Source organism: Myotis nattereri, assembly GCF_964212035.1.
Source record: "Myotis nattereri genome assembly, chromosome: 19".
Lineage (NCBI taxonomy): Eukaryota > Metazoa > Chordata > Mammalia > Chiroptera > Vespertilionidae > Myotis > Myotis nattereri.
In genome coordinates, this window is record NC_138095.1 from 15,697,329 (window position 1) to 15,722,400 (window position 25,072).

General features: G+C 55.8%; 1 protein-coding gene across 2 annotated transcripts in view; it reads right to left on the reverse strand.

Moving 5' to 3' along the window:
- The window catches only part of KIRREL3 (kirre like nephrin family adhesion molecule 3), a 454,266-nt gene that overhangs the window by 66,739 nt on the left and 362,455 nt on the right, over positions 1 to 25,072 (reverse strand). For both annotated transcript variants that reach the window (XM_081113425.1, XM_081113424.1), the window contains exons 3-4: positions 2,131 to 2,280; positions 243 to 392 (exon numbers count right to left, since the gene is read on the reverse strand). In XM_081113425.1, coding sequence (XP_080969551.1) covers positions 243 to 392; positions 2,131 to 2,280 — 300 coding nt within the window. The remainder of the gene's footprint in view (positions 1 to 242; positions 393 to 2,130; positions 2,281 to 25,072) is intronic.

Consider the following 25,072-nt stretch of genomic DNA (forward strand, 5'->3'; position numbering starts at 1 on the left):
CTGGGAGCCCTATTTGCTTCCCGGCAGGATAAACACACTGGGGTTGGACAAAGTCACAGGCAGGTGGCACTGGCCTTCTGATTTCCAGGGCCTGAGGTTACTGACACACTGTGGCCGAGGCCAGAGCCCCGGGGGACAATGCCTGGGGCTTTGCCCAGCAGGAGGCCCCTGAAGGAACCGTCTGGAACCGAGCGCCAGGTTGCCCATAGTGCCCTTGCCCCACGCGCGCGGCCGGTTCTTACCCAGGACGGTGAGGCGCGCGGGGCGGGACCGGATGGCGGCCTGGATGGCCTGACACTCGTACACGGCATCATCTTGCAGCTCTGCCCGCAGGATCTTCAGGTGATGCTCTCCCGACAGGTGGTTGCCCACCACCAGGTACTGCGGGTAACCTGTGGACACAGCGGGCGTATCACGGGGGCTGGTCCAGGGGCGGAGGCGACATTCCCGATATGGGGGACAGACACAGTGGGCCTATTCCTCGGGAAAGTGGTGCACTCAGCAGCCGGGTTACCAAGCGGACGTGCATTTGGATAAGGACACACAGGGAGACAGTGAGACCCAGGCTGAGACCCACAGACAGACAGAAGGCAGAGTAAGAGAGAGAGAGGGGATAAAGCAGGAAATGATTGGGGGAAGGACTAAGAGTGACTTTGGGGCTCGGTCGGCGTGGCTCAGTAGTTGAGCATCGACCTATGAACCAGGAGGTCACGGTTCGATTCCGGGTCAGGGCACGTGCCCCGGGTTGCGGCTCGATCCCCACTGTGGGGCGTGCAGGAGGCAGCCAACCAATGATTCTCTCTCATCATTGATGTTTCTATCTCTCACTCCCTCTCACTTCCTCTTTGAATTCAATAAATATATATTTTTAAGAAGAGTGACTTTGGGAAGAGCTTGTTTCGGGATGCAGGATCTAGCTCACCCTACCATGCCCAGGAGCCTCCGGTCGCTTTGAACCATTGTGGCCCTTTTCTTGTCACTCCTCCTCCCAACCCTGAACTCCAGGGTCTGACTAAGCACTTAGGAGGTGCTCAGGACACTTAGGAATTTGGGGCTCCTTGTATCGCTGGAGATGGATAATTCTATATAATAAAAGCCTAATATGCAAATCGACCGAATGGCAGAACTACCTCCCTCTGCTGCTGCTGCTGCCTTCGGTGCTACCCACGCCAGCCCTCGGCCCAGCCCCTGGATCCCGCTGTCCTGCGATTAGTCCCAGCTCTCCCACAGGCGGCTTGGCTGAGCTTGTGTTTTTGTTGTCTTGCAAGCAAGCGATCAGCCACGATTTCGCTCTCAGGAGCTGCTGAAAACATCAGTGATGGGTTTGTTTGTATTTGCCTAATTAGCCGGCAGAGCTGTGATGCCGTCCCAGGGCCTGGCAGCATCTTCAGAAAACATCAGCCCAGAAGCCGGGAGTGGGAGGACGTTCTAGGCCCCTACCCCCACCCCTCCAGCATCCTCGCTCTCTCTTGCTACCTCAGGGGAGAAAAATGACTGCGAGTCTGGGGTCTGCAGTCAGGTTGCCTGGGTCAAATGTCAGCTCGGTCACTCCCTCCACGTGTTGTCTTGGCTTCGTTGCTTTTACTTCTTTGTGCTTCTGTTACCAGTAAAGTGGGAAATGCTGGTACCTCACAGAGTTCTGGGCACCATTACACAGGATAAGCTATGTAAAGGGCCCGGCACATAGTAAATAGACTATAAATGCTGGTTGAAACGAAAGTGACCGGGAGGTGGGGCAGCAAAGAGGTCCCGTCTTTCTAAGTGAGAACTGACCGGGCGTCTGGGCCTTTTGGGGGTTGGGAGCCAGGCACTGGGCTTTGGTATAGGTTTGAATCAACTGCTTTCTCAGCGGTGACTCTGTTTCCCCGTCACATGAAGGAAAAAATCCTTCCTTTTCTCCCTGTGGATTGTTGGATATTGATGAGACAATATCTGAGCTTCTTAGAAGAAAAATGTTCGATCAACATGAGGGAGTGTATTTATAAATCTCTTCCTTTGACTGTTTTTTTTTCCCCCCAGCCATGGTGACCAGAGAGAAAGTGAGGCCCTGCATGGACAGCTGGGGGTGCAGGGGAGGGTAAGGCAGGGGGGCGGGGTCCAGGCCCTCCTGGGAGGTCTGGGGGTACTCACTCGAGAGGTCCCTGCCCACGCCCAGAGCCAAGCCGTCCTTGATCCACAGAACGAAGCCGTCATATTCCGGGATGGCACAGAGCAGCGTCACCGGCTGCCCCGACACCACGGCCTGGTCCTGGGGCTGCTGGCTGAAGGAGTACACCTGGCCTGGGGAGGAGACAAGCAGAGCGGCCGGTAAGTGCAGGGAGCAGGGCCCAGGCTGGCCCAGGGGGCAGGTCCCCCCGCCTCCCGGAGCACTTCCCGTCCTGCCTGGGGCCCAGCAGCGACCCCCTCACTGCTCCCCCCCACCCTGGGCCAATCCCCTGTTTCAGAGCTGAGTCCCCACTGGAGCCCCATCCATCCCTAACTTCCCTACACTCACACCTGGTCCAGCCATCCTCCCCCCCATAGGCAGTGCCCGCCACTCACTGCGCTTGGGACACGCCTCTCCCTTTCCATCTGGCTAACTCTTACGTGACACCCTTTGCTTGCACCCACTTCCACGCAGGACAGAGACCCCCCCACCCCCCCGCCCCGGCAGCGTTCTGTATGGGGTGTGCTTCAGGGCAGCGGGTGTGGGAGTGGCGAGCTGTGGTTAGACCTGAGAATCCAGGAAACAGTATTGTGCTAGTGGCTCAGGATGGGCCTCAGGCCGAGTTCACCAGGGGGAGCGGTGTGCAGTGTGGCGGGGGCTGTGCCACGAGGGAGCAGGTCTCACATCCACACATCAGCCTGCCCCTTTCCTTTCTGCAGCAGACCCTACCCCAGCCTCACTGTCACTGGGAGAAAGCCATAACTGTGACCCCGTGCCCCCCCGCCCCATACCTCAGTGAGATGGCATTGAGCCATCGAAGCCAGCCAGTCCCTAGTTTATTAAACACAATGGCAGCGTGCACAACACACCAGGCTTGTGCTAGCACTTAAAATATTAGCTCATCAATGTTTTCATCCCCGTACCAACCAGATGAGGCACAAGGAGGTGCGAGGTAGTCACAGGGCCTGCGATTGTTACCGACAGACCAGGTGTCGACTGCACCTTCCCTGGAGTGGGGGCAACCCCCACAGGGGCCCTTATCACCCCATTTCACAGGGTTAAGAACCGGAGCCTCAGAGGCTATCTGAACTGCTCAGTGCGTCCAGGGGCAGGACGAGGCTGCAGATACAAGCCTTTTTGGCTCCAAAAGCATGTTCTCATCTGCTGAGGTATGCTGCGTGCAGATCCCTGAGCCTGGTCCTGGAGGGGTTGCCGAAGAAGGGGGTACTGTGGCCGCATTCCCAGGAGGCCCCGCTGAATGGACAACAGGGCAATGACAGCTACTGAGCTCGCCCGCAGTGCAACCCACAGGAGGGCCTCACCTGCCCGCCCTCCTGTGACTTAAGGAATTACATCACGGGGCGGAAATAGCCCCATGTTCCCGCAAAGACACCAGGATCAGAGAGGCAAAGTAACCTGCCTGAGGTCGCACAGCTGATGAGTGACGGAGCAGGGGTTTGAGCTGGGGTGCTCTGATTCCCAAGCACCCCTTCTTTCCCACACCCTGCTCTGCAGCTACTGACAGCCCAGGAGAGCTGGGCCTGGCTGGGCTGCTGCCCGGCCTCTCCTCCCCCTGGAAGGGTCAGGATAGCCCGGAGGTCTGAGACACAAGGGCCCAGGCTCAGGCCACAGAGAGGGCTAAGGGGCCGCTGGTGTGTCGCTCCAAGGGGAGCAGGCAGGTGGCAGCACGCATGGCGGCGCCCCCTGGAGGAGACAGAGTCCACATGCCGTGACAGTCCGTGCCGTGGCAGGTAGCGGAGCCCACCACCTGATCAGATCTTGACTGGTCTCCGAGGAGTCTCATTAACAATCACATGGGTACTGAATTGTGGGAGAAGCACTTTTTATTCCGAGCCGAGCTTTCCCGATTAGATTTCACAGGACGTTTTAATCAGCGATGTGAGGTGGGGCTGTTTTCTCCCCTCTCTGTCTCTTCTGTTTCTCGGTTGTAATTAGATAGTTTCTGGCACCAAAACAAGAGCGAGAAGGAGGGAAGAGATGAGAGAGGAGGAAGGAGGTGGGAGAAAGAGCAGGAGGGCGAGGGGCCAGGTGAGCAGAGCAGGAGAAAAAGGGGCCTGGAGGGGAGGTAAGAGGAAGAGCAGGGAGAGGAGGAGGAGGGGGAGGGGGGAGCGTAAGGAGGAGAGGAAAGGGGAGGGAAAGGGGTGCAGAAGCCACACAGTGGGAGGGGGTGGGGGGAGGCTCTTCTCTGGGCTCTCATGATGATTCCTCAGCTCATTCTTTTATCCCAAAATCGTTCTCGCAAGAAGGGCAGCGTGCAGACAGCCGCGAGAGCTGCCGCAGAGTGTGCTATCAGAGAGAGATCAAGCTGCCAGCAGGGAGCTGCGGGGTCAGACTGAGAAGGCCTTAACCAAAATGGGGCTCAAGTCCTCAGAAATGTCCATTGATGGGGACCCCTGAAAGGGCAAGCATCCCATTGATCCCCCCCCCCCAGTCCTGCTTCCTCTTGCGGCTGGTGGGCACACCTAGAGAGCTGGGCGCAGGAAGCACCCCAAAGGGCTGGAGGGGCGGGGCTGGGTGAGTCCTGGATGGAGAGATACCCCAGCGTGACGGTGGTACCCTGAGGGAGAAGAGGACTGTTGCCATGGAAACAGGCTCTAGAGGAAGGCAGGCTGGGAGGAGCGCTGTGAGGAAGCAGGCCTTGGCAGTGAGTCTGAGGAGTCCCTGTTTCACTCTGGAGGGTGTCTCAGGGCCAGGAGTTGGAGCAGGCAGAGGAGCCCCCCCCCAGATTAGACCTGGGGCCTACAGACCGGAGCCCGAGGGGATGGGAGAACAGGAGTGGTCCGCCTGGGGGTCGGTCTCCAGGCCTCCCATCCCAGTATCTGCTGCTCACTCTCTGTGTGTTCGGGTCCCCCAGCTTTTCTCTGGAAAGGATGTTTCTGGGGGGCAGGGGTGGGGGGAGAAGGACACAAGGACAGTCTCAAAAAACCACCCAAAAGGCAGAATGTTGCAAATTATTTTCGGACAGGGAATGGCTAGAGCTTTACCTGACGATTTTTTTAAAGTCTAATTTTAATTTTTACACATCCAATACAAGACACGAAAAGAAAAAAACAACACAAGACGCTAAAAAACCCTGTTTTTCTTTTAAATCAATGGGATGCTTTTTCAAACAGAATTGTGAGCCCGGTGTCACTCCCCAGAGAGAGATAGTTGAGGTGCTGTGGATGGAGAGGCGGGGAGGGAGGGGGCACTTCTCTTCACCCCGGGACAGACCCTGCGGCCTCTGCTTCCAGCTCAAGACCCCAGATGAGAGCCCTGGGGTAGGTCCTCGCCCAGAGCATGCCCTGACCTCCCTCACTCCTGCTTCCAATCCCCATGTTTCCTACTCCCAACAAGTAATGTTTGAGTGAGCCTGGGACCATCTTCTGTAACCTGCTGGGGATTGTGTTAAGCAGACAGGAAGCCCCTTGAGAACAGCTGTGTCTTTAACACACGTTCATCGAGACCTGCTATGAGGCAGGTATTGCAACGTCTGAGGCCAAGTGAGTCTGACCTGGCCCTTCCCTCTAGGAGCGTATGCCCGTATCCCCATCGCCTGGACCATCATGACCTGGGAACCGAGTATGTCCTGCTCTCAGCACACCTCGCACCCTCGGTCCCAGGTGTTCTGCCTCAGTTTCCCATTTCGTCCCATGACGTTCTCCTGGGTGTGGAGCCTGGCCAGTCAGCGAGGCCTCCCTTCTCCTGCTTTATTTTTAATCGGTCCCATCACCAAGTCCCGCCCAGCCTTTCTTCAGATCCACCCTTTCCTCTCCATTCCCACTGCCCAACCCCAAGTCCAGACCCTCATGGCCTCAACCTGGCTGCTCAAAACAGACCGTGACTGCCTTCAGGTAAGGCCCTGGATTTTCTTTCAAAATTGCCGCCGTCCTCGTATCTTCCCTTCTTCAAGAGGTGGAACTCTGAGCCTCTCCACATCAGCAAGGCGGCACCTGACCCTCCGTCCTGGACTATGAGCGTCTCCGAAATCTGCCCCTTCCTCCTGGTGCTCAGTAGCAACCCTGTGCTGCCGCCCAGAGGTGTGTCCTGGAGTCCTGGCTGTCCCACCATCTGGAGTGAGCCCCCCCGCGCCCCCCCAGGCCTCCCTCACCAGCCCAGCGTCCCTGTGGGGCCAGCTCTGCCCTGTCTTGATCTTTGCCTGCACCTCTAGGCACTGTCTGTCCCCGGGAGGGGGTCTCCATCTTCTCTTTTCCTCTCCTCCTCCTCTTTTCCCTCCTTCTCTTTTCCCTCACTGTCTTCAAAACTTTATTGAGCAGCTACTACATATATGTTAGATGCCAAAGAAACAAAAGTAAAGAAGAAATAGAGGGGAGACTCCTTGAGGGCGGGGCCACGGCTGCGTTTCCATCCTGTTGCCTCAGTGCTGTGCCTGGGGGGGGAGGAGGCGGGAGTGTGGGGGGGGGGGTAGGGAGTGGGGAGCACTGATGGCTCTTTAATGGCCAGTGGTGCTTGTAGCTAACACACTCTGGTTTGCCTCCGGAAATCTGGTTACTGTAGGAAATTGTTTTTACATTGTACACGACAGAGTAGATGGACATTGTGCTGAGCACGCCACATGGAAGGCATGAAGTGGGAAGGAAAGGGGAGGGGCCAGAGTCTCACAGAGGGGGTGTTATAAGACAAAAATAGCTGAGTTACTCATGAAAGCCTACTGTATGCCAGGCCTTTGAATGTAACTACCGTGCCAGTTAGCTGAGATTACCCAAGTTTACAGATGAACTGAGGCTGATAAATGAAGTGACATGACCAAGGACACACAGTGGGCCCAGGTGTAATTCAGGATCACACTGTTGGTCCAGGTATAATTCAAGGTCACACTGGGTCCAAGTGTAATTCAGGGCCAACAGTAGGTCCAGGTGTAATTCAGGGTCACACAGTAGGTCCAGGTGTAATTCAAGGTCACACAGTAGGTCCAGGTGTAATTCAGGGTCACACAGTAGGTCCAGGTGTAATTCAGGGTCACACAGTAGGTCCAGGTATAGTCCAAGGTCACACTGGGTCCAGGTGTAATTCAGGGCCAACAGTAGGTCCAGGTGTAATTCAGGGTCACACAGTAGGTCCAGGTGTAATTCAAGGTCACACAGTAGGCCCAGGTGTAATTCAAGGTCACACTGGGTCCAGGTATAAGTCAAGGTTATACCGTGGGCCCAGGTATAATTTAAGGTCACATAGTAAACGCAGGTATAATTCAAGGTTGCACTGGATCCAGGTGTAATTCAAGGTCACACAGTGGACCTATATGTAACTCAAGATTATGCAGTGGACCCAGCTGTAGCTTAAGGTCACATAGTGGGCCCGGGTGCAATTCAAGGTCATGCAGTGGACACAAGTGCAATTCAAGGTCACATACTGGGCCTGGGTGTAATTCAAGGTGACAGAGTGGTCTCAGGTGTAGTTCAAGGTCAAACAGTGGACCCAGGTGTAATTCAACATCCTAGATAGGTCCATGTGAAATTCAAACTCAAGTATCTTTGGCTGCAAACCCTGTTTTCTTGCCATTATCCCATGTTAGCTATTGAATTAAGGGCCTGAAATCCAATTTTGCTTCTCAAACAAGTACTCACTCCACAAACCAGGCACCTAAAGAGAGGCAGAGAATCTTTGGAGTGAAAAGCAATTTTTCGGTTCTTCCCTACGTTTACACAGCCTCCTCCCTACAGCTCTGGTCAACACCACCGGTTAGGACTCAGAGCGGAGCCCTGTACTGGCCACCATGGGGGGGGGGGGCATATGAAAGAAAGGAGGTATAATAACTATTGGTACTTTTTATTATATAATAACCATTATTTATATAATAATTACAGTATCATATGCACATTATATAGCTAGGTAAATATTATAAATAATATTTTTATTGTTATAGAGCTAAAATTAGCCAACTTTCATTCAATGTAAACATGTATTCAGAGCTTTATATGGTTATATGATTGAATTCTCTCCCCAGTCAGTCCTGTGCAATGGGGCCATATCAAACCCATGGGAAGATGAGGCTGTCCAGGGGCCCAGGGCACTGAATGATGGAGCCGAGACCTTTATTACAGTTCTGGGCCCTGGTAACCCACAGAACCTGCCCGAGACCTCCGGGCCAACCTTTGCCCTTGCCCAGAACTGAAAAGTATCGCAGGAGCTGCAAAGGAGCAGGCGGGGGGTGGGGGTGGGGGGTGATGCACGCGGAGCTCTCCCTCCTGGCGCCTCACCTTGGCCTCCTCCCGGGGACTCGGGGACACATTAGCATAGACGGAACCATCACCATTTGGCTCTGGGAGGTCCCCTCCGTCTTCTAGTAAAATATTTAAAATGTTAAAGACCCCACGATTCTCTGTGAATTCATAGTCTCCTGGCCCCTGATCTGAGGTCACCCCTCAATCTCCATTATTTCCTGGGGAGGAAAGAAGCCTTTTGCTGGGGAAGACCGAGATTATAAGGGGCAGAGTGTTTTTATGGCAGTGTTCCAGGGAACTGGCTGCCTGGTGTGTGTGTGTGTGTGTGTGTGTGTGTGTGTGTGTGTGTACAGTGTGTGTAACAGGTGGGAAGGGGGCTCGGGGTCCCCCATGCTAGGCTCAGAGGAGCCATGGCGCTCACCCAGCCCTGCCACCCATAACTGTCAGCCTCGAAGCTTCTGCGGACGCATTCTGGGACTCCAGTGTCCCGAGTCTCTTGCCGCTCCAATGGGTGTATGTGTTTGTGCCTCTCATGGTCAGGTCCCTGGGAAGCCTCTTCGTCCCCATAGGGACAGTTGTCAGTGCTTGCTGGGTGGCTTGTGAGAACAAAATAGGATGTTTTATGTAAAGTGCACAGCGCCTGTGTGCCTTCCACGGGGCAGCTCTCATGTCACCGTGAGGCTGGTGCAGGGCGTGTGCGGGGCCTGAGCGCATGGGATGCAAATCTAGGCAGTCGCGGTGGGTCTGACAGTGCTGGCCCTCGAATGCGTGCTCAGAAGTTGGCTCTGAATGAGACGTCACCCAGGGCTTTGACCCACATGCTCAGATCTGAGTGTCAGAAGGATCGTGGTGGCCACCGTGAGGATGGGTGATGGCGGGCTCTCTGGAGGAGGAGCCAAAGCGGGAAGGTTTCGCTGTCACAGGGCTCAGGCTCATGCTGCATCGGGGGAAGGAACATGAACTTAGGAGCCATCTAGGGGTAGAATTGACAGCACTCGATGGGGGATGAGGAAGATGGAGCACAAAGGCTCCTCTCTCGGCCCGCAGGACAGTGAATGGGTGACTCGAGGGGCCCTTTTGTCTCAGGAGAAGTGTGGGGGGCAGTGAGTCCAGTTGTGAATATGTTGATGGAGAGCGGCCTCGGATCACTCCAGAGAAGGCGTCCTGGGTGCCGGCTGGTGGGGAAGGAAGCTGTGCCTTCCGCCGTCTCACATTCCTGGGCACTCGCTGGGGCTCAGGCAGGAGGAGTGTTTCAACAACGTGTCCCTTCATTTGGTGTTGGCTGGGAATTCACCTCCAAATGCCACAAGTTGTGGTCATTGATGACTATATAAGAGGGACTTGGTTAAGCCAGGCTTGGGAGTATGGGGAGCAGCTGGCTTGGGGGGCGCAGCTAACTCCTATCCAGGTTTGCACAGGCTCAGAGCCCTATGGGATGGCAAGAAGGCATCTAACCTTCTCCTTTGGGCCAGGGCCGGAAATACAAACAGAGAAGCCAGACGGACAAGCCAGGCGTGGAAGAGGGGCCCTCTCTCCGCTGTCAGAGACATTGCGGGGGAGACCCTTGGAAACGCTCCAACCCCAACGTGGCCTTCTGTAGCCATCAGCAGCTTGGTTCTGGCGCACAGGCGAGGAGAAGCTCGCCAGCATCAGGAACGTTCTGGAAATGGCGCTGGCGTTTTGTTCGGCTCACAGAGCAGAGCCCGACTACCTCTCCTGCGTGACAGGCTGGTCGTGGGGCCCTTCTCTCCCACCTGGGTCCCTTGCCTGTGGCTCTCGTGGCCTCACACGTCCCTCCCCAGGACACACCATCCGCCAAGGTTGTCCCGGACAGCGTGGGTCCTTCATGAAGAGCAATGGGGCTGGCCGAGGCACGGTGACTCCGAAGTCACTATCAATCCTTGGCCGGCTGATTATCAGCCTGTGGCCCCAGCCAGCGCCCGCACTGTGCTCATTAGTGACAGAGGTCGTCCTCCATCCATTCCGCCCGGTTCTGGGTGCCAAGGAGACGCTGATAAGTGCCGGCGGAAACACGGGCGCATCGGGCCTGGGACGGAGCCCATCCATCCTGCCTGCCTGCTGCTGCTGTCCTGGAGTCTGACCGAGACGGGAAGGGCAGAGCCGTGCGGGCTGCTGTGCTGATGTGGGAGGCGAGGGCGCCACATAGCGACTCAGGCCTGCTGCTGGCCAGCCACGGGCCAGGCTCCGTCTTTTCTTTCTTTGAATCTCTGGTTCTTGTGCTTATGATGTGCGCATGGAACCATTGTTGCGGGAGGGGAGGGGCCCCAGGAGGGAAAGCGGTGCTGAAGACAGCGATAGAACGACGGAAGAGAGATGCCCTTAGCCCGAGAGGTGGCTTAGGCATCCGCTGTGGGCAGACAGGGGCCTCTCAGAGAGCATCAGCTTGGGGATCACTGGGACAGGCTGGAGGTGGGGCTGTGGGCTGCTGGCCCCGTGATGTCTAGCATCTCTTGTTCTCTTTTATAAGAAACTAGAGGCCAGTGCATGAAATTCATGCACGGGAGGGGGGTGGTCCTTCAACCTGGCACGCATCCCTCTCGAAATCCGGTATCACTGGCTCCTCACTGCTCACCTGCCTGCCTGCCTGATCACCCCTAATCACTCTGCCTGTCTGCATCCTCACCCCTAACCACTTGCCTGCCTGCCTGATTGTCCCTAACTGCTCACCTGCCTGCCTGGTCACCCCTAACCACTTTCCTGACTTTCTGATCACCCCTAACTGCTCGCCTGCCTGCCTGGTCACCCCTAACCGCCTCTACCTCAGCCCTTGTCACCGAGGCTTAGTCTAGAAGGACATCCAGAATGATGCCCAGAAGGTCGTTTGGCTGTCTGGTCTAATTAGCATATTATGCTTTTATTATTATAGATGCTCAAAGGACACAGGAAGCTGTCCTCACCGTGAGCACCAGGCCCAGAAGGTTGGATCTGGTGCTGCCTCTGCCTGTGGTCCTGGCTCGTCCCTTCTCCGTGACGCAGACTCTTCATCTGTAAAGACCAGTAGGTAACCTGGCAGGTCTCTCCCTTCCAGCCCTAGCGATCTGTGTTCTGATTGATCCAAAATCTTTTGTGTGTGTGTGTGTGGGGGGGGGGGGGGGCGGTGGGGAGCTCGGGCTGAAAGAATAAAAGCGAGGCACAAGGAAATAAGAACAAATCTCCCACAGACGTCGGTCTGCTTGGGGAAGATCCATGTCCTAAACATCATAAAAAAAAAAATCAACATTTAAAAATAATCATTTATGCTGGTACAGTCCTTGCCAGTTGGAAACTGTTCTGAAACTTCCATGTGCAGAGAATCACCTGGGGAACTTGCTAAAAATACAGGTTCCTGGGCTCTAAGCTGGAAATTCCCAGACAGCCTCTGAGCCGGGCCAAGGAGTCTGCATTTCACCAGCTTCCAGAGCAGGAAGCACTAATGTTTGCAGCAGAGGGCTCAGGGAGGGCAGGGGGCTCAGGGAGAGCAGGGTAGTTCAGGGGGAGCAGTGGGGGGGCTCAGGGGGAGCAGCGGGGGCGTTTAGGGAGAGCAGCGGAGGGCTCAGGAAGAGCAGCGGAGTGCTCCGCGGGAGCAGTGAGAGCTCGGGGGGGGGGGCAGGGGGCTCAGAGGGTGTAGGGGGGTTCAGGGGGAACATGGGGGCTCAGGGGGAGTAGGGAAGGTTCAGGGGAAGAGGGGGAGCATGGGGCTCAGGGAGAGCAGTGGGGGTTCAGGGGGAGCAGCGGAGGTCTCAGGGGGCCCGGTTACACCAGTCTTGGCCCTGTCACTTGTCGCATTGGTTGAGCTGCTCTTTCTCTCCGGGTGCCTTGGCTTTCTGAACTGCACAGTGAAGGTGTTGGATGAGGTCCGTAGTTTTCACACTTTCCTTTTTTTTAGTGCATCCAACCCTTTGCCAATGGAATCTCACACGGAACCCCGATGTATAAGGTGGGTGGCGGCAGAGCTGGGGTGGAGCCGGAGGGGCCGAGTCCAGCCCTCTAGCCCCTCTGCAGGGGACGCCATGGTCCTCATGGAATGCTCCGGAACCAGAAGGTCCCGTGCAGCTCGGACGGTCTCTGGGTGTCCGTGAAGGGCAACGTGGCTTTGTCCCACTGACGGGCCCGCGGCAGGCCTGGCCCAGGGTGCCCTGCCGCGGCTCAGGCAGGCTGGCCCTGAAGCACGAGGTACTTTTGTGTCACTCACTAACCCGGCCTCGGGACCGCCAGCTAGACCTGGTGCTCACACAGGAACCTCCTGGCAGCTGGAGTCACTCCCAGTCGGAACTAGATCATCTCATCGCCGGGCCCCAAATTTGTCCCATCTTGGAGCCCAAATACCATCCACTCAATTATCTCCGTTGATGGAGAGGAGCGAGGGTGTGAATAATCCGAGATGATGGACATTCTAAAATAATGAATAATTCTTAGTAACATTTATTTTCTACTTTGCAATGCATTTTGGCATTCATGCTTGAATATGGACGTGTTGATGTTCTGGAAATTTTTAATGCTTACAGAAAAAGTGCCAGCCCGGCCCGCGTGGCTCAGTGGCTGAGTGTTGACCTAGGAACCAGGAGGTAATGGTTCAATTCCTGGTCAGGGCACACGCCCGGTTGTGGGCTCGATCCCCAGTATGATGTTTCTCTCTCTCTCTCTCTCTCTCTCTCTGAAATCAATAAATATATCTATATATATAAAAGAAGAAGTGTCAATGATGGAGCCTCCTTTTACGTCCAGCTCAGCCAGTGGGGACATCGTCACTGGGACTGGCCCACAGCTGGGGTCAGGCCACCCTCCCCCGTCCCCGGCTCGCTGTCTGTGGCTCGCACCTTCCCTAGGAGGGAACTCGGGATATCAGCTGATTTTGCTTTCAAAAGACTTCCATTCCCTTTGGGCCTCATGCAAATAAGAACCGACTAAGAAACTGTGAAATGTTAACAGAGGACTTCATTAAGCAATCTTGGCGATAGCATTTTCCAGGAATGGGGACCATTTGCCAACAGATAATTGAGAGCGGGCTTTATATGTACTCTAATTAAAAAAGCGATTCTTCTCCCTGCCCTGGGGTTCTGCGCCCCGCCTTCTGCCTGCTTCGGGGTATTAACCACAACTAACTCTTGCGTGCGCTCTATACGTCACAAAGCAGTTTACACATGTTCTTTCGCTTCCTGCACCCTCACGACACCCAGTGGAAGGGCTGTCATCGGCCCTGACGGAGAGGCCTGAATGCCAAGGTCCCGCCGCAAGTGGGTGCCTCCCATCCCAGCCCCTTCTATGTCACCACCTCACAGGGGCCCTGGCGAGGGCTCAGATTATTTGCGTCAACCCCGAGAATGTGCAGCAAAGAAAGCAGAATAAAACGAACTTGTAAATGCTACCCTGGTCTTTGTTTTCATTTTTCTTGATTTCAGAGAGGAAGAAAGAGAGAGAGATAGAAACATCAATGATGAAGAGAATCATGGATCATCTGCCTCCTGCATGACCCACACTGGGGATGGAGCCTGTAACCTGGGCATATGCCCTGACCGGGAATCCAACTGTGACCTCCTGGTTCCTAGGTTGATGCTCAACCACTGAGCCATACCAGCCGGGCATACCCCGGTCTTTGTTTTGATAATTAGAATTGGAAATGCTGGTAAAGAGGAGATTTTGTGCTGGAGGTGCCCAGGGAGGAAGGACTGCTGGGGGCCAGGACGGGCTGAGGGGTTTCCCTGATCCCAAGAGACTGCAGCTGCGTCGCTGAGCCCTGGCACCACAGAGGACGAGGTGGTGGGAAGGAGAGAGCTGGCTGGCCCAGAGCTCCTGGAAGCAGAAGTCGCCCCGACTCTGGTCTAGCTGTTTCTACATCGACGACCCCGAGAGGCAGAGAATCACTCCCATTTTATGGATCAGGAAATGCAAGCTCAGGTCGGCCATGTCACCCGTCCAAGGTCACACAAGTGTGTGCTGGAGGCGGGCGGCGAAGCATCCGTTCCCGGGTCTGGGCCGCCTTACTCGACAGTGCCGGGTAAGACGGAGGCTGGGTGAGCCCTGTGGGTCCCTCTTCAGGAAACAGAGGCTGACAATGCGTCCTCTGGTTGTCCCAGTAACAGAAGCTGACAGGGTAACTGCCCTGCAAACCACACTCAGCCAGAGAAAACGCCGGTCGTCCTGGCACCGGGGCTGAGATCCGCTCCAGGGACAACAATTCAGGGCAAACGTCACCCGGACGCAGTCAGAGGCACGGCCATGTTCTGAACTCCACCTGCCTGCACCCCTGCATTGTTGACACTGTGGTGGTGACACAAGCTCAGGCCCTTGGCAATGTGTCCTCAGCTCAGTCCTGGGCTGGGGAGTGGCTCCCATGGGCCTTTGCAGCAGCCACCTGGTGCTGAGCCTCTTGTCTGTGGTGGGATAACTTAGGGAGGACCTGCTGTGCCCGGCGAGGCCCTTCTGCTGGGCACAGGATCGGGGGCTGCAAATGGGAGTCCTTTTGGGGGGACGAGGCCCACTCCTGCCTGCCCCCAGGACGTGTCTGTTTCCCAGCAAGGACTGCCCCAGGCTGCGCCACAGCTCCTCCGATGGGAGAGCTACTCCAGCTTCACCGGAGGGAGCAGAGCAGCTCCCCCCGCCTCCCCGAAAGGCAACAATATTCGGCAACACTCGGCGTCTTGGGGAGAGAATTCATGCCCGTAATTAGTTACTGTATATCACCGTGAGTACCCTGCTCAGGATTTACTGGGCAAATCCCGTTTAACTGCACAATAACTACAGGTCCTCGCTGCTTATTGGGTAATTTACTAAGGCTGGGAGAATGGGGCAGGAGGGACTCCACAGGAGGCATTGTAACCCCTTGAATCAAACTTTATGAGTTGGGGTTTTGGCAGGGAGGCGGCGGCTGGTAGCCAGCTCTCATCGCTTTGTGTTGCAGAGTTGGCGGGAAGACCACTTCCTTCTCTTTATTGATTGCAGGAGGGGTCTGGGACCGGGGCTGGGGCTGGCCCGTAGCAGCCGGGGGCGACAGGGTCTTCTGGTACCGAGGGCCTTTGGCTGGACACAAAGCAACCTGGCAGGAACTGGCGGCGGGAACCCAGGCTTGGTGTCCTGGGGGCTCCAGCCAAGCCCGCTATTTCATTCCCTCCACGGGTCTCCTTTGTTTCTGGGCCAGTGGGCGGAGCGCAGGGAACTGGCCTTGGCTGGCAGCATGGAGATCGCCCTAAACCCTTTCTTTTCTCGCAAGGGCCGCGATGGTTGGGAAGTAGCCATTCCCGGGCACTCGGCCGACATTCCCAGCCTTAATCTGCTTGAGCAAAGTCTGTCTTTGGCCGCGCACGGGCTAAACTCCTCTAACCTAGTTAGTCCAGGGAGAGGGGAAGAGACACAATAATGAAAAACGCAACGTGCAGCACTGCCTGACGCAATCTAATAAATTACTCGGAACCCGGCTGCCAGCTCAGACGAAGCCCAGTATTGCCTGCAGTAATTATTTGGATCAAATGCAGTTTATCTGCTTCATATTTGTGCTTCTGTGCTCAGCGGTAACTTATAAATGTCATTGTGGTGTTTATTTGTTATAATGAAACTTAATGGCACTGGAAAGCCGGGAGCGGAGTTGGTGGGGCGGCAGGTTTAAAACAATCTCTTCATCTCTGGAGAAGGAATGAGCCGGGATAACAGGGAGCTGCCCGTGGGGAAGAGGTCTGCAGAGAGGGCTGCGTGTCGTGCCGTGTGGTGGACGGAGGGTCCTGTCAGGAGGCAGGAAGACGCGGCCGGGTTTAACCCCAGCATCGCTCCTGTCCTCTCTCCTCCCTCCAAGGGCGCCCTAAGGATGGGAGCGGTTCAGACTTCACACACCCCGACAGGCAGCCCAGATAACAGGTACGGCTTGTCAGGTTCTTGGGAGGCCACGGCCCTAATGGATGGGGATGGAAATCCGAACCCCATGGTAACCGTGTCATGGAGAACAGACCATCAAGGAGGGTGGGAGAAGGGAGGGGGGATGGAAAACCAAGGGAGGGTCTCTGGGAGGGCCAAAGAGGGGAGGTGGTCTCCTTTGGTGAGGAAGGGGTGTGGTGTAGGGAGCACCAGGAATGAACAAAATAGGGAAGGGCTGGCGGTGGGAGGGGCAGGGTGCCCCGCTGGCTCTGTGAGCAACCACGGATGAGCACGGGCCATTTAGTGCAGAATGAAGGCTGGTGGCTCCAGGCAGCCCTGGACCCTGCCCTTTCCTCGCTGTATGGCTCTGGGCAAGCGATTCATCTTCCCCCAATGTCACGTCCTTATGTGGGACCCAGGAGTGAGATCAGATACGTTCAGGACCTGTGGTGATGATTAAATGAGGTGACGTGGCCTGGCGGGCATGGCTCAGTGGTTGAACATGGACCTATGAACCAGGAGGTCATGGTTTGGTTCCCGGTCAGGGCACATGCCTGGGTTGCGGGCTCGATCCCCAGTGGGGGGCATGCAGGAGGCGGCTGACTGATAGCTCTCTCCTATTGATATTTCTATCTCTCTACCCCTCTCCCTTCCTCTGTTTCTAAAATCAATAAAAACATATTTTTAAACCATGAGGTGATGTGTATGAAGGGGTGAATGGTGTTTGACACACAGTGAATGATAAACAAACGGCTGTGGCAGTGATTGGCATGTAGTAGATGTTCCATAAACATCTGTTGAGTGAAGGAATGAATACTACTTCCCACCTGTGTGCATTACCAAGCCCTCTCCCAAACAGCTCAGCTCAGACTGAGACTTCACAGCTGTGCAGGGCTGACCCTGTCACCCCCATGTACAGTCACCCCAGGGTGGTTATAGGAACTTGCCCAAGGCTGCCCAGCTGGTGGGTGCAGTGAGCACTGGCTCTCCCGCCCCCCAGGGCAGGATTTCCTCCCCCAGTCATGCCGGGCAGCTCCCCATCTCCGCTGGGAGGCTGACCTCTTCCCTCCGGACCAGCTGCCCTGCTCCCTGGAGTCCAGTCCCAGAGCTGCGCTGACCTTCCAGCTGCTCCGGGAGGCAGAGCATCCAGGGGTCTCCCTGTCCACTCCATCGTAATCCTACATTCAGCGTGCACTCATGCAACAGTCATTCTCTCCCCTCAGCGACATGCGCGTGCAAAGCTCTGAACATCATCAATAACAGATGAAAATTCTTGGTCACCGTTACTTCTCCCATAACTGAGCCCCTCCCTCCTCATACCTCCTCCCCAGATGTAGGCTGGATCCACTGCGCTTAATATTGAATGAATTACCTGGAATTCACTGCCCTGAGGTTGCAGGAAGGAGAAGAGGCAGCCTGGGGAGGGGGCACGTTAGCCCTGATGGGCCTACAAGCAGGCTTTCTACCCTGTCCTCACCCGCCACGGTCTCCTGCTCCACCTGCTCCAAGCCCACTGCCTCAGGAAATACGCCGGAGGAGGGGCCGCGCACCCACATCTCCCTGGAGCAGCATTGCGGTGGCGTGTTAATAGGTTTTCCGTGAAATACGGGCTCCATGGTTAAATAAGGCGGCGAGAAGCTGGGTTAACCCTAATTAAACAAGTCTCTCCTACACAAGTCCTCCGACTTTATATGCCAAGGGCATGCCGAGTCCCCAAAAGGGGGCTATGGTTCGAGGAGCTCCCCAAACTTATTTGACCACAAAACATGTTCCCTAGAGCACGAACTATGAGCAGCGTTCCTTGGAACCCTCTTTGGGAAGTCAAGTGTAAGGCTCACATCGGCCACTAACTCATTACATGAGCAGATGGGGCGGCCTGAGCAGCTGAGGGGGGTTTGTGGGCAGTGCCCTGTGGGGAGACGGGGGAGAGAGCAGGCCCTGGCCACGGGGGAAATCTACACGGACACAGAGTGGGCGCTCGGTCATGTCTGCCCTTGCTGGTGAGGGGGGAAGTCACCCCACGCTCACCTCCCACCCTCACAAAGCTCCGGAGACAGAGCGGAGGTGGGAGGACCAGGGCTTGAATCTTAGCTTTTCAGGTCAACGCAAGAGCTGTGTGCCTTCAAGGGGATGCCTCCATCTTTGTGAGCCTCAGTTACTTCATCTTCAAAATGGAGACAACAGCACCTGCCTTGTGATGGGTGAGGACGAGGTGGTGTGTGTGGAAGTGCCCGCCTAGCCCCGCCCTCCCCCCATTTCTCCCACTTCCCAGTAGTCCCCCGATATTACTCTGAATGAACGCCTTCCCCCCCTTTATGCTCCTGTCCTGTCCCCAGTCCTCAGCTCCCCTGCCCGGCCTTCTGCTCTTTCATTACATGCCTGTGTCCCCACTGGACTCAACACCCTCTCGGGGAAGTGGCCGACCCTGCCCACCCGCGTCCCTCAGGCCCGGCCACTTCAGTGCCCACAGGGGGCTCCCAATAGCCAGGACGTGCGACCTTCCTCAGAGGCTCTCTCTTAAGCTGCGAAGGCCACCTGCCCTCATGCAGAGCAGCCCGCACCGGCCGGGGAACCGGCTCCCACTGAGCAGTCCTCAGCCAATGAGTGACAGGAGCCACGCCCTGGGTGGCTGAGTTCCACGGCGCTGGTTGCCCACCTGGTCGTGGGATTGATGACGTCCCTCCCCCCCGATTGGATGCCTTCCCTTTTCCATGTCAATTCCCTGTCGTCCATCCAGAGCTCTCGGCCTCCCATGTGGACGTTACACGCAAGGCCTTGCTTAGGTTTTTTGGGGGGGAACCTGTGACAACACAGGGGCGCCCTGTGTGTGTTATCCATCTCCACGCCCCTCACAGCACCAGGCACACACTAAGAGGCCTGACACACCTCCCGGTCAGACAAAAACAAGCCACAGAGCCCGGCGGGTGCGGCTCGGTGGTTGAGCGTTGACTTATGAACCAGGAGGTCAGGGTTCGGTTCTCAGTCAGGGCACATGCCTGGGTTGTGGGCTCGATTCCCAGTGTGGGGTGTGCAGGAGGCAGCCGATCCATGAGTCTCTCTCATCATTGAGGTTTCTATCTGTCTCTCCCTTCCTCTCTAAAATCAATAAAAAAAAAATATATTTTTAAAAAAGCCATAGGAAGGACCACAAGGAGCGACTGTCCTACAGCAGCTAGCCCAGGGGGTGGGGCCCGAGGAGCCCGGGGCAGCATGGCTGTGCTCCCGCCTCCCCTGGGAGGTCACACCAGCCGGGCTCTGTGGCTTGTTTTTGTCTGACCGGGGGGTGTGTCAGGCATCTTAGTGTGTGCCTGGTGCTGTGAGGGACGTGGAGGTGGATAACATACAAGGGCGCCCCCGTGTTGTCTCAGGTTCCCCCAGACACCTAAGCAAGGCCTGGTGCGTAATGTCCACATGGGAGGCAGAGAGCTCTAGATGGATGATAGGGAATTGACAAGGAAAAGGGAAGGCATCCAATGCAGGGGGTGGGGGGGTGGGAAGGGGGCAACCAGTGGTGTGGAACTCAGGCCACCCAGGGAGTGGCTCCTGGGAGGTCGCACCTGCCCCCTCTGGCAAACCTTGGAGGGTGCCGAGGACCGTTGGCCCGGCCGGCGTCCCTCCTCCGCAAGAGGAGAGCAGCGTGGCCGACTGTTTGAGAGCCTTGCGTGAGCGATGGTGGGGAAGTGCTGCTCTTTAAGATCAAGACTAGTGGTTACTGCCGGTGCCTTTGACTGGGAGGCGGGAGGATTCCGTCGCTCTATTTATCCCACACTCCGTATGCAGTTACTGAAACTGTCACCGTGTCCCATATTCCAGGGGCTATTATGTGTATTTCCAACCATTATATAAATGCACTTGATTTGGTGCTTCTGAATGTCATTAAACTCCTCCCCTCCCCGTCACAACACGGTTCCCATGGAAACGGACACGTGTGAGAAGGGAAGGCCTAGGGAAGAAAGCAGGTGGAGCAGGGAGAAAAGGTGTCGGCCCGATGACAGCTTCCAGCCCGTGAGGGCCCGGTGAGGTGACGTGGCCACTTGGTAGAGACGGGGCCAGCTCCTTCAGGATTTTATGGACTCTCTCTGATAAAAGCCCCAGATAATTCATCTCAGCCAGAACCTGCTCATTCCAGCGTACAGCTCTAAAAACTTGATGGCGCACAGGCCATTAAACTCCCTCATTTATGCCGACTCTTTCACCCTGGGAGGGGGGTGGAGGGAGGTCTCGGCAGGCAGTGATGGAGCCTCTGAGGCTAGCTGAGCTGGAGCGGTGGGGAGAGAAGAAAGGAGGCTTCCTCAAGGCACCGCTGGCATAGGGCGAGACCCCAGGATTTTGCCCGTGGCTGCTCCCTCGGTCACCGGGTCCCACTGTCAGCTGTGCACTTTAGAATTACAAAGCTGTAGACACTTGACGTGGAAGGGGTGTTCTATGTGAAAACCCTTATGAGGAGCTGCCCAGGGCCTTGGTAGGTAGTGAGCTTTCTGCCTTTGAAGGGATTCAAGCATAGGTTGCAATGGCCTCTTACAATATGACTAGAGGCCCAGTGCACAAAATTCGTGCACTCAGGAGAGGGGTCCCTCAGCCCGGCCTTGGGAGATGTCCGACTGATGGCTTAGGCCCGTTCCCCGTGGGCCTAAGCCGTCAGTCGGACATTCTTAGCACTGCTGCGGAGGTAAGAGAGGCTCCCACCACCATCGCTGCGCTCGACCACCATGGGGCAGCTCCTGTGTTGAGCATCTGCCCGCTGGTGCTCAGTGCATGTCATAGTGACCGAGTTTCGCCATTCGGTCAATTTGCATATTACCCTTTTATTATATAGGATTTTCTCTCAGTGCTCAGCTCTGATAGCACATTGTCCAGGAAGCTGTCTGGGCACTGCTCGCTTGGTGCACAGTTTGAATGGATTTCCTTCTCCGCTCGTTTATCTCCTGAACATTCCTAGCTGCAGGTACGATACTATACTGGGATTGCTGTGATGTCCTTGGGGGCAGGCTCTGTCTTTACGTGCTGAGGGCCCACCAGCCAGTGCAGGGCACAGAGTAGGCGCTTGGTATGCGGTTGGTGAAGTAATGAGCACACAGCCCCGCAGTATTCAGGGATACTGAGCCATCAGAAGGAGGTGCGGACCAAATGACCATTGGTTCCTTCTGGCCTCAGGAATCTTGAATGATATGGTTCTAAATCCGAGTTGAATCTAGCTTTCCCCCAAGCCACAGTGCTTAATGATTAAGTACATTAACTACAATGCCAAACAGCAAACCAAAATGAAAACGGCTACAAAATCAACTTGGTATGACATAAATCTGATCTCCCCGGATGGAGGGCAAAGTTGCTGGGGACAGAGCTACGCCCCGCCTTTCTGAAGCTCCTACGCCTGGCACAGTGCTGGGGTCCCGGGGGGCGTGGCTTTCCTTTGTGTGTTTCATGTCTATATCAAAGAACCAACTTCCCTTCCTTTCCTCCAGGGTCCTTGCTTCTGGTCTCTTCCAAACAGGGCTTCAAACCCATTTTCAGCAGGCAGACCTCCCTGACTGATCCTACCTGCCACTCAAGGACTTAGCAGAGTGGAGGACCGGACTTAGGACCGGAAGCCTGGGTTTGAGCCATGGCTCCATCGCTAGCCAGCTGTGTCACCCTGGGTAAGTCGCTTTACTTTCCCGCGTCTCCATTTCCTCTTCTCCCGGTGACTACAGTGATTCTGCTAGGAGCCCATGATTCTCCAACCACCCAGTCCCAGCATCTGGGGAGCCACCGGCCAGGGGCAGAGCAGGTCACTGTCCTTGCTCTTCCTTCAATGTCTACTTCATGCAAATATGCTGGGCTCCTGGGATATAATGGAGAGCAAACGGAGCTTACGGACTGGCAGGGGAGACAGGGAGTCCTTAATAACGGCAATGTGAGCGTGCATGTACATATGAGCTAAGAGTTCTGAAGAGAAGGCGTATGGCTCCAGGAGAGCATAGACGGGTGGGGCCTGAGCAGGCTGCACTGGAGAAGGGATCCCTATGCCAAGAGCTGAAGGATGAGCAGGTGACCATGTGAAGGGTTGGGGGGGGGGTGGTGGTGGTGGGTGTGGCCAGCATCCAAGAGGGACCAGGGCAGGCACAGATGCGGAGGCGGATGGAGCATCCCCGCATGAGGCGCTGAACAATGGCTGATGTCACCAGAGCACAGTGTTCAGGGGGCAAGTTGAGGCCAAAGAGGTGGGTGGGGTCCCAGATCCTGTAGAGCAGTGGTTCTCAACCCTCCTAATGCCGCGGCCCTTTAATACAGTTCCTCATGTTGTGGTGACCCCCAATTTCATTGTTACAAATTGGACATAATTAAAGCATAGTGGTTAATCCCAAAAACAATATGTCATTATATATGTGTTTTCCGATGGTCTTAGGTGACCCCTGTGAAAGGGTCGTTTGACCCTAAAGGGGTCGCGACCCACAGGTTGAGAACCGCTGCTGTAGAGTCTTATGAAACACGCCAAGGATTTCCCCTAAAAGCAATAGGAAGCCATTGACATATTTTTAAAGAGCAAAGTGACATCAGATTTGCGTTTTGAAATATCACTCCGGCCCAAGTGCGGAAAGTGAACTGGGAGAGAACGGGTCGGGTCTGACGGACACGAGGACCAATCAGGAGGGCCCTTGTGTAGTCCAGGTGAGGGAAGGAGTGACGGGGACATGAGTCATTGGCCCTGAGATGGACAGGGGCGGACGGATTCAAGAGATATTTGGGAGGTCATATTCCTAGGTCTTGGAGAGGGTTGAGTGTGGGTCTGAGAGAAACGGGTGTTTAAAAATGAGCTCGGCAGGGTCTGTGGCCTAGGAGCCCCCCAGATCATCTTAGATAAGCAGGACTTCCAGTAGGAATCGTGGCCGGGGCAATGAGTCTGGGGAAAGTTCTGGAATCCCCCATCAGATTGTGGCAGCGAGTGAAATGGCAGGGCCCCTGCTCTAAGACGCTGAGCGAATTAAATAACAATCATGAGGTGCCCTGGAAATCCGAGTCTCACCATCAATAATAAACAGGGATGTTATACAAATAACCCGCTCCGCAGCCCCAGTGGAAGAAAACACATCAGTAAAGAAAAATGAAATAAGAAAAAAACGCACCCAAGAGCCCCAACTAACAAAATGACAATATTAGCCAACATCCTGGGGGCTGGAGCAGGCAGGGGAGGAATGGTCTCGAGAAGATGACAGGGCCCTTAGCATAAGCCAGACTGCGGTAGCTGCACAGAGAGACGGGAGGGGCTCACGGGCCATCAGACCCTGTCTCACTGGGCCAGGGTTCTGGGCTGAGGTCCAGGCCACCCTTGTAGGCCTGCTCTTCACCCCTCATCCCCCGTCCTCCCCTCTCTTCTCCCCCCTTTTCCATCCCCCCTCCGCACCCCCCTCCCCTTTCCACCACCCAGCGAGTGGCCGAGCTGGCCTGATTTCACGCTCAGAGAACAGACAGGAAAAATCAACAAGATGCCTTCTGAGGCTGCCGAGCAAAGCCGTTCAGTCTGTGTCCTAGTACTTGCTCCTTTGGTGACCAAAGCATTTGCATTTATGGGATCGGTGGTGAGAATAGGGTGGGAGCAGGCTGTTGAGAGCCAGGATAGATTTTGAATCATCACATTTTAAAGGCTTGTAGGTGATCGTAGCCCATGACTCAGGTTCGAACACAAGAAGGTAGAAATCTGGGTGTGGGGGGACTTGCCGAGGTCACGTAGCTGGTGCCCGCCTCTGGGTGCTCCTTCCACTGCTCGAGCCAACTGGGCACCTCCCTTACCACCTCTGTCAGGGGACAGGCAAGAAGCACTGGACGTTTTAGACTCATTTTCATGGACTAGGGAATCGGGGTGCAGAAAGATGGGCTAGACTCCAAGCAGTCAGGGCTGCTGCCGCCTGATTCCATCCTCCAGGGCTGAGTCCCCACCTGGCTGAGGGGTGGAGGTGGAGGTGTGCTCCCTAAGCCTGGACTAGGAGGGGGTACCACCCAGAGCCTGTGTGGGGGCTGCCATCTGTGGAGGCCGCCTTCTCCCAGAGAGGCAGCGTCTCCGGGGACAGAAGCTGCCTTCGCTAGTCACTGCGCTTGTTTCTTCCTGGGAAGACCAAAGTGAGGGCGCTGGGAGGCATGTCTTCCCAAGCGCCTGCCAAGCGCTATGATTCTTAAGGTCCGGAATCTGTGATTCTGCCGCCCTCCAGAGGGGGGCGCTGTGGGAGAGGGCGAGCTGGGTGCAGGCTCAGCTTGTGAAAAGGGCCAGGGCTTGGCTGCCTCCTCCCTCTCCCTTACACCTCCTCATCCCCATTGCTCTTCTCAGGAGCCTTAGGGCCGATGGCATTGCTGGTTCCTTGGAAATGGGCTTCCCTGGCCTATGTCCCCCAGCTCCAGGCCTTTCCTGACTTGCTCCCACATCAATTGGAAACTCACCTGTGTTCCTCCCCTCTTCCCTGGACCCCTCCCACTTCCTTTGTATTTTCAGCGACCCCAAAACCAGCTGCGTGTTCGGGGCTGCCCCTCTGTTCATGGTCAGCCTGCTCTCTCAGAATCCTAGGGGCGCCGGACTGGACGTGAGGAGGCCTGGGTTGTGGTCCTGGGTCTCCCAGTAATTTCCTGTTGACCGGGGGCCGGTGCTCATGCTCCTGGGCCTCCCTGAGTCGCTGGGCTGGGCTGTAGGTGCTGGAGTTGGTTATGCTCTAAGGAAGGAACACTGAAGTTTGGGAGAGGCAGGCAAAGCCCCGCACCAGATTCAGTGTGAGAGCGTTCCACCTGCCCATGACTAGGATCAGCCCTGGGCAGGCATGTGCATGGAGAAGGTGAGTGGTTATGGGACCTCCAGGAGAAGTGGGTGATGGGAATTGCCAGGAGACGAAGGGATGGTGGTGGTGGAGGTGGTGTGTGTGCCTGTTGTGGGTGTGGGATG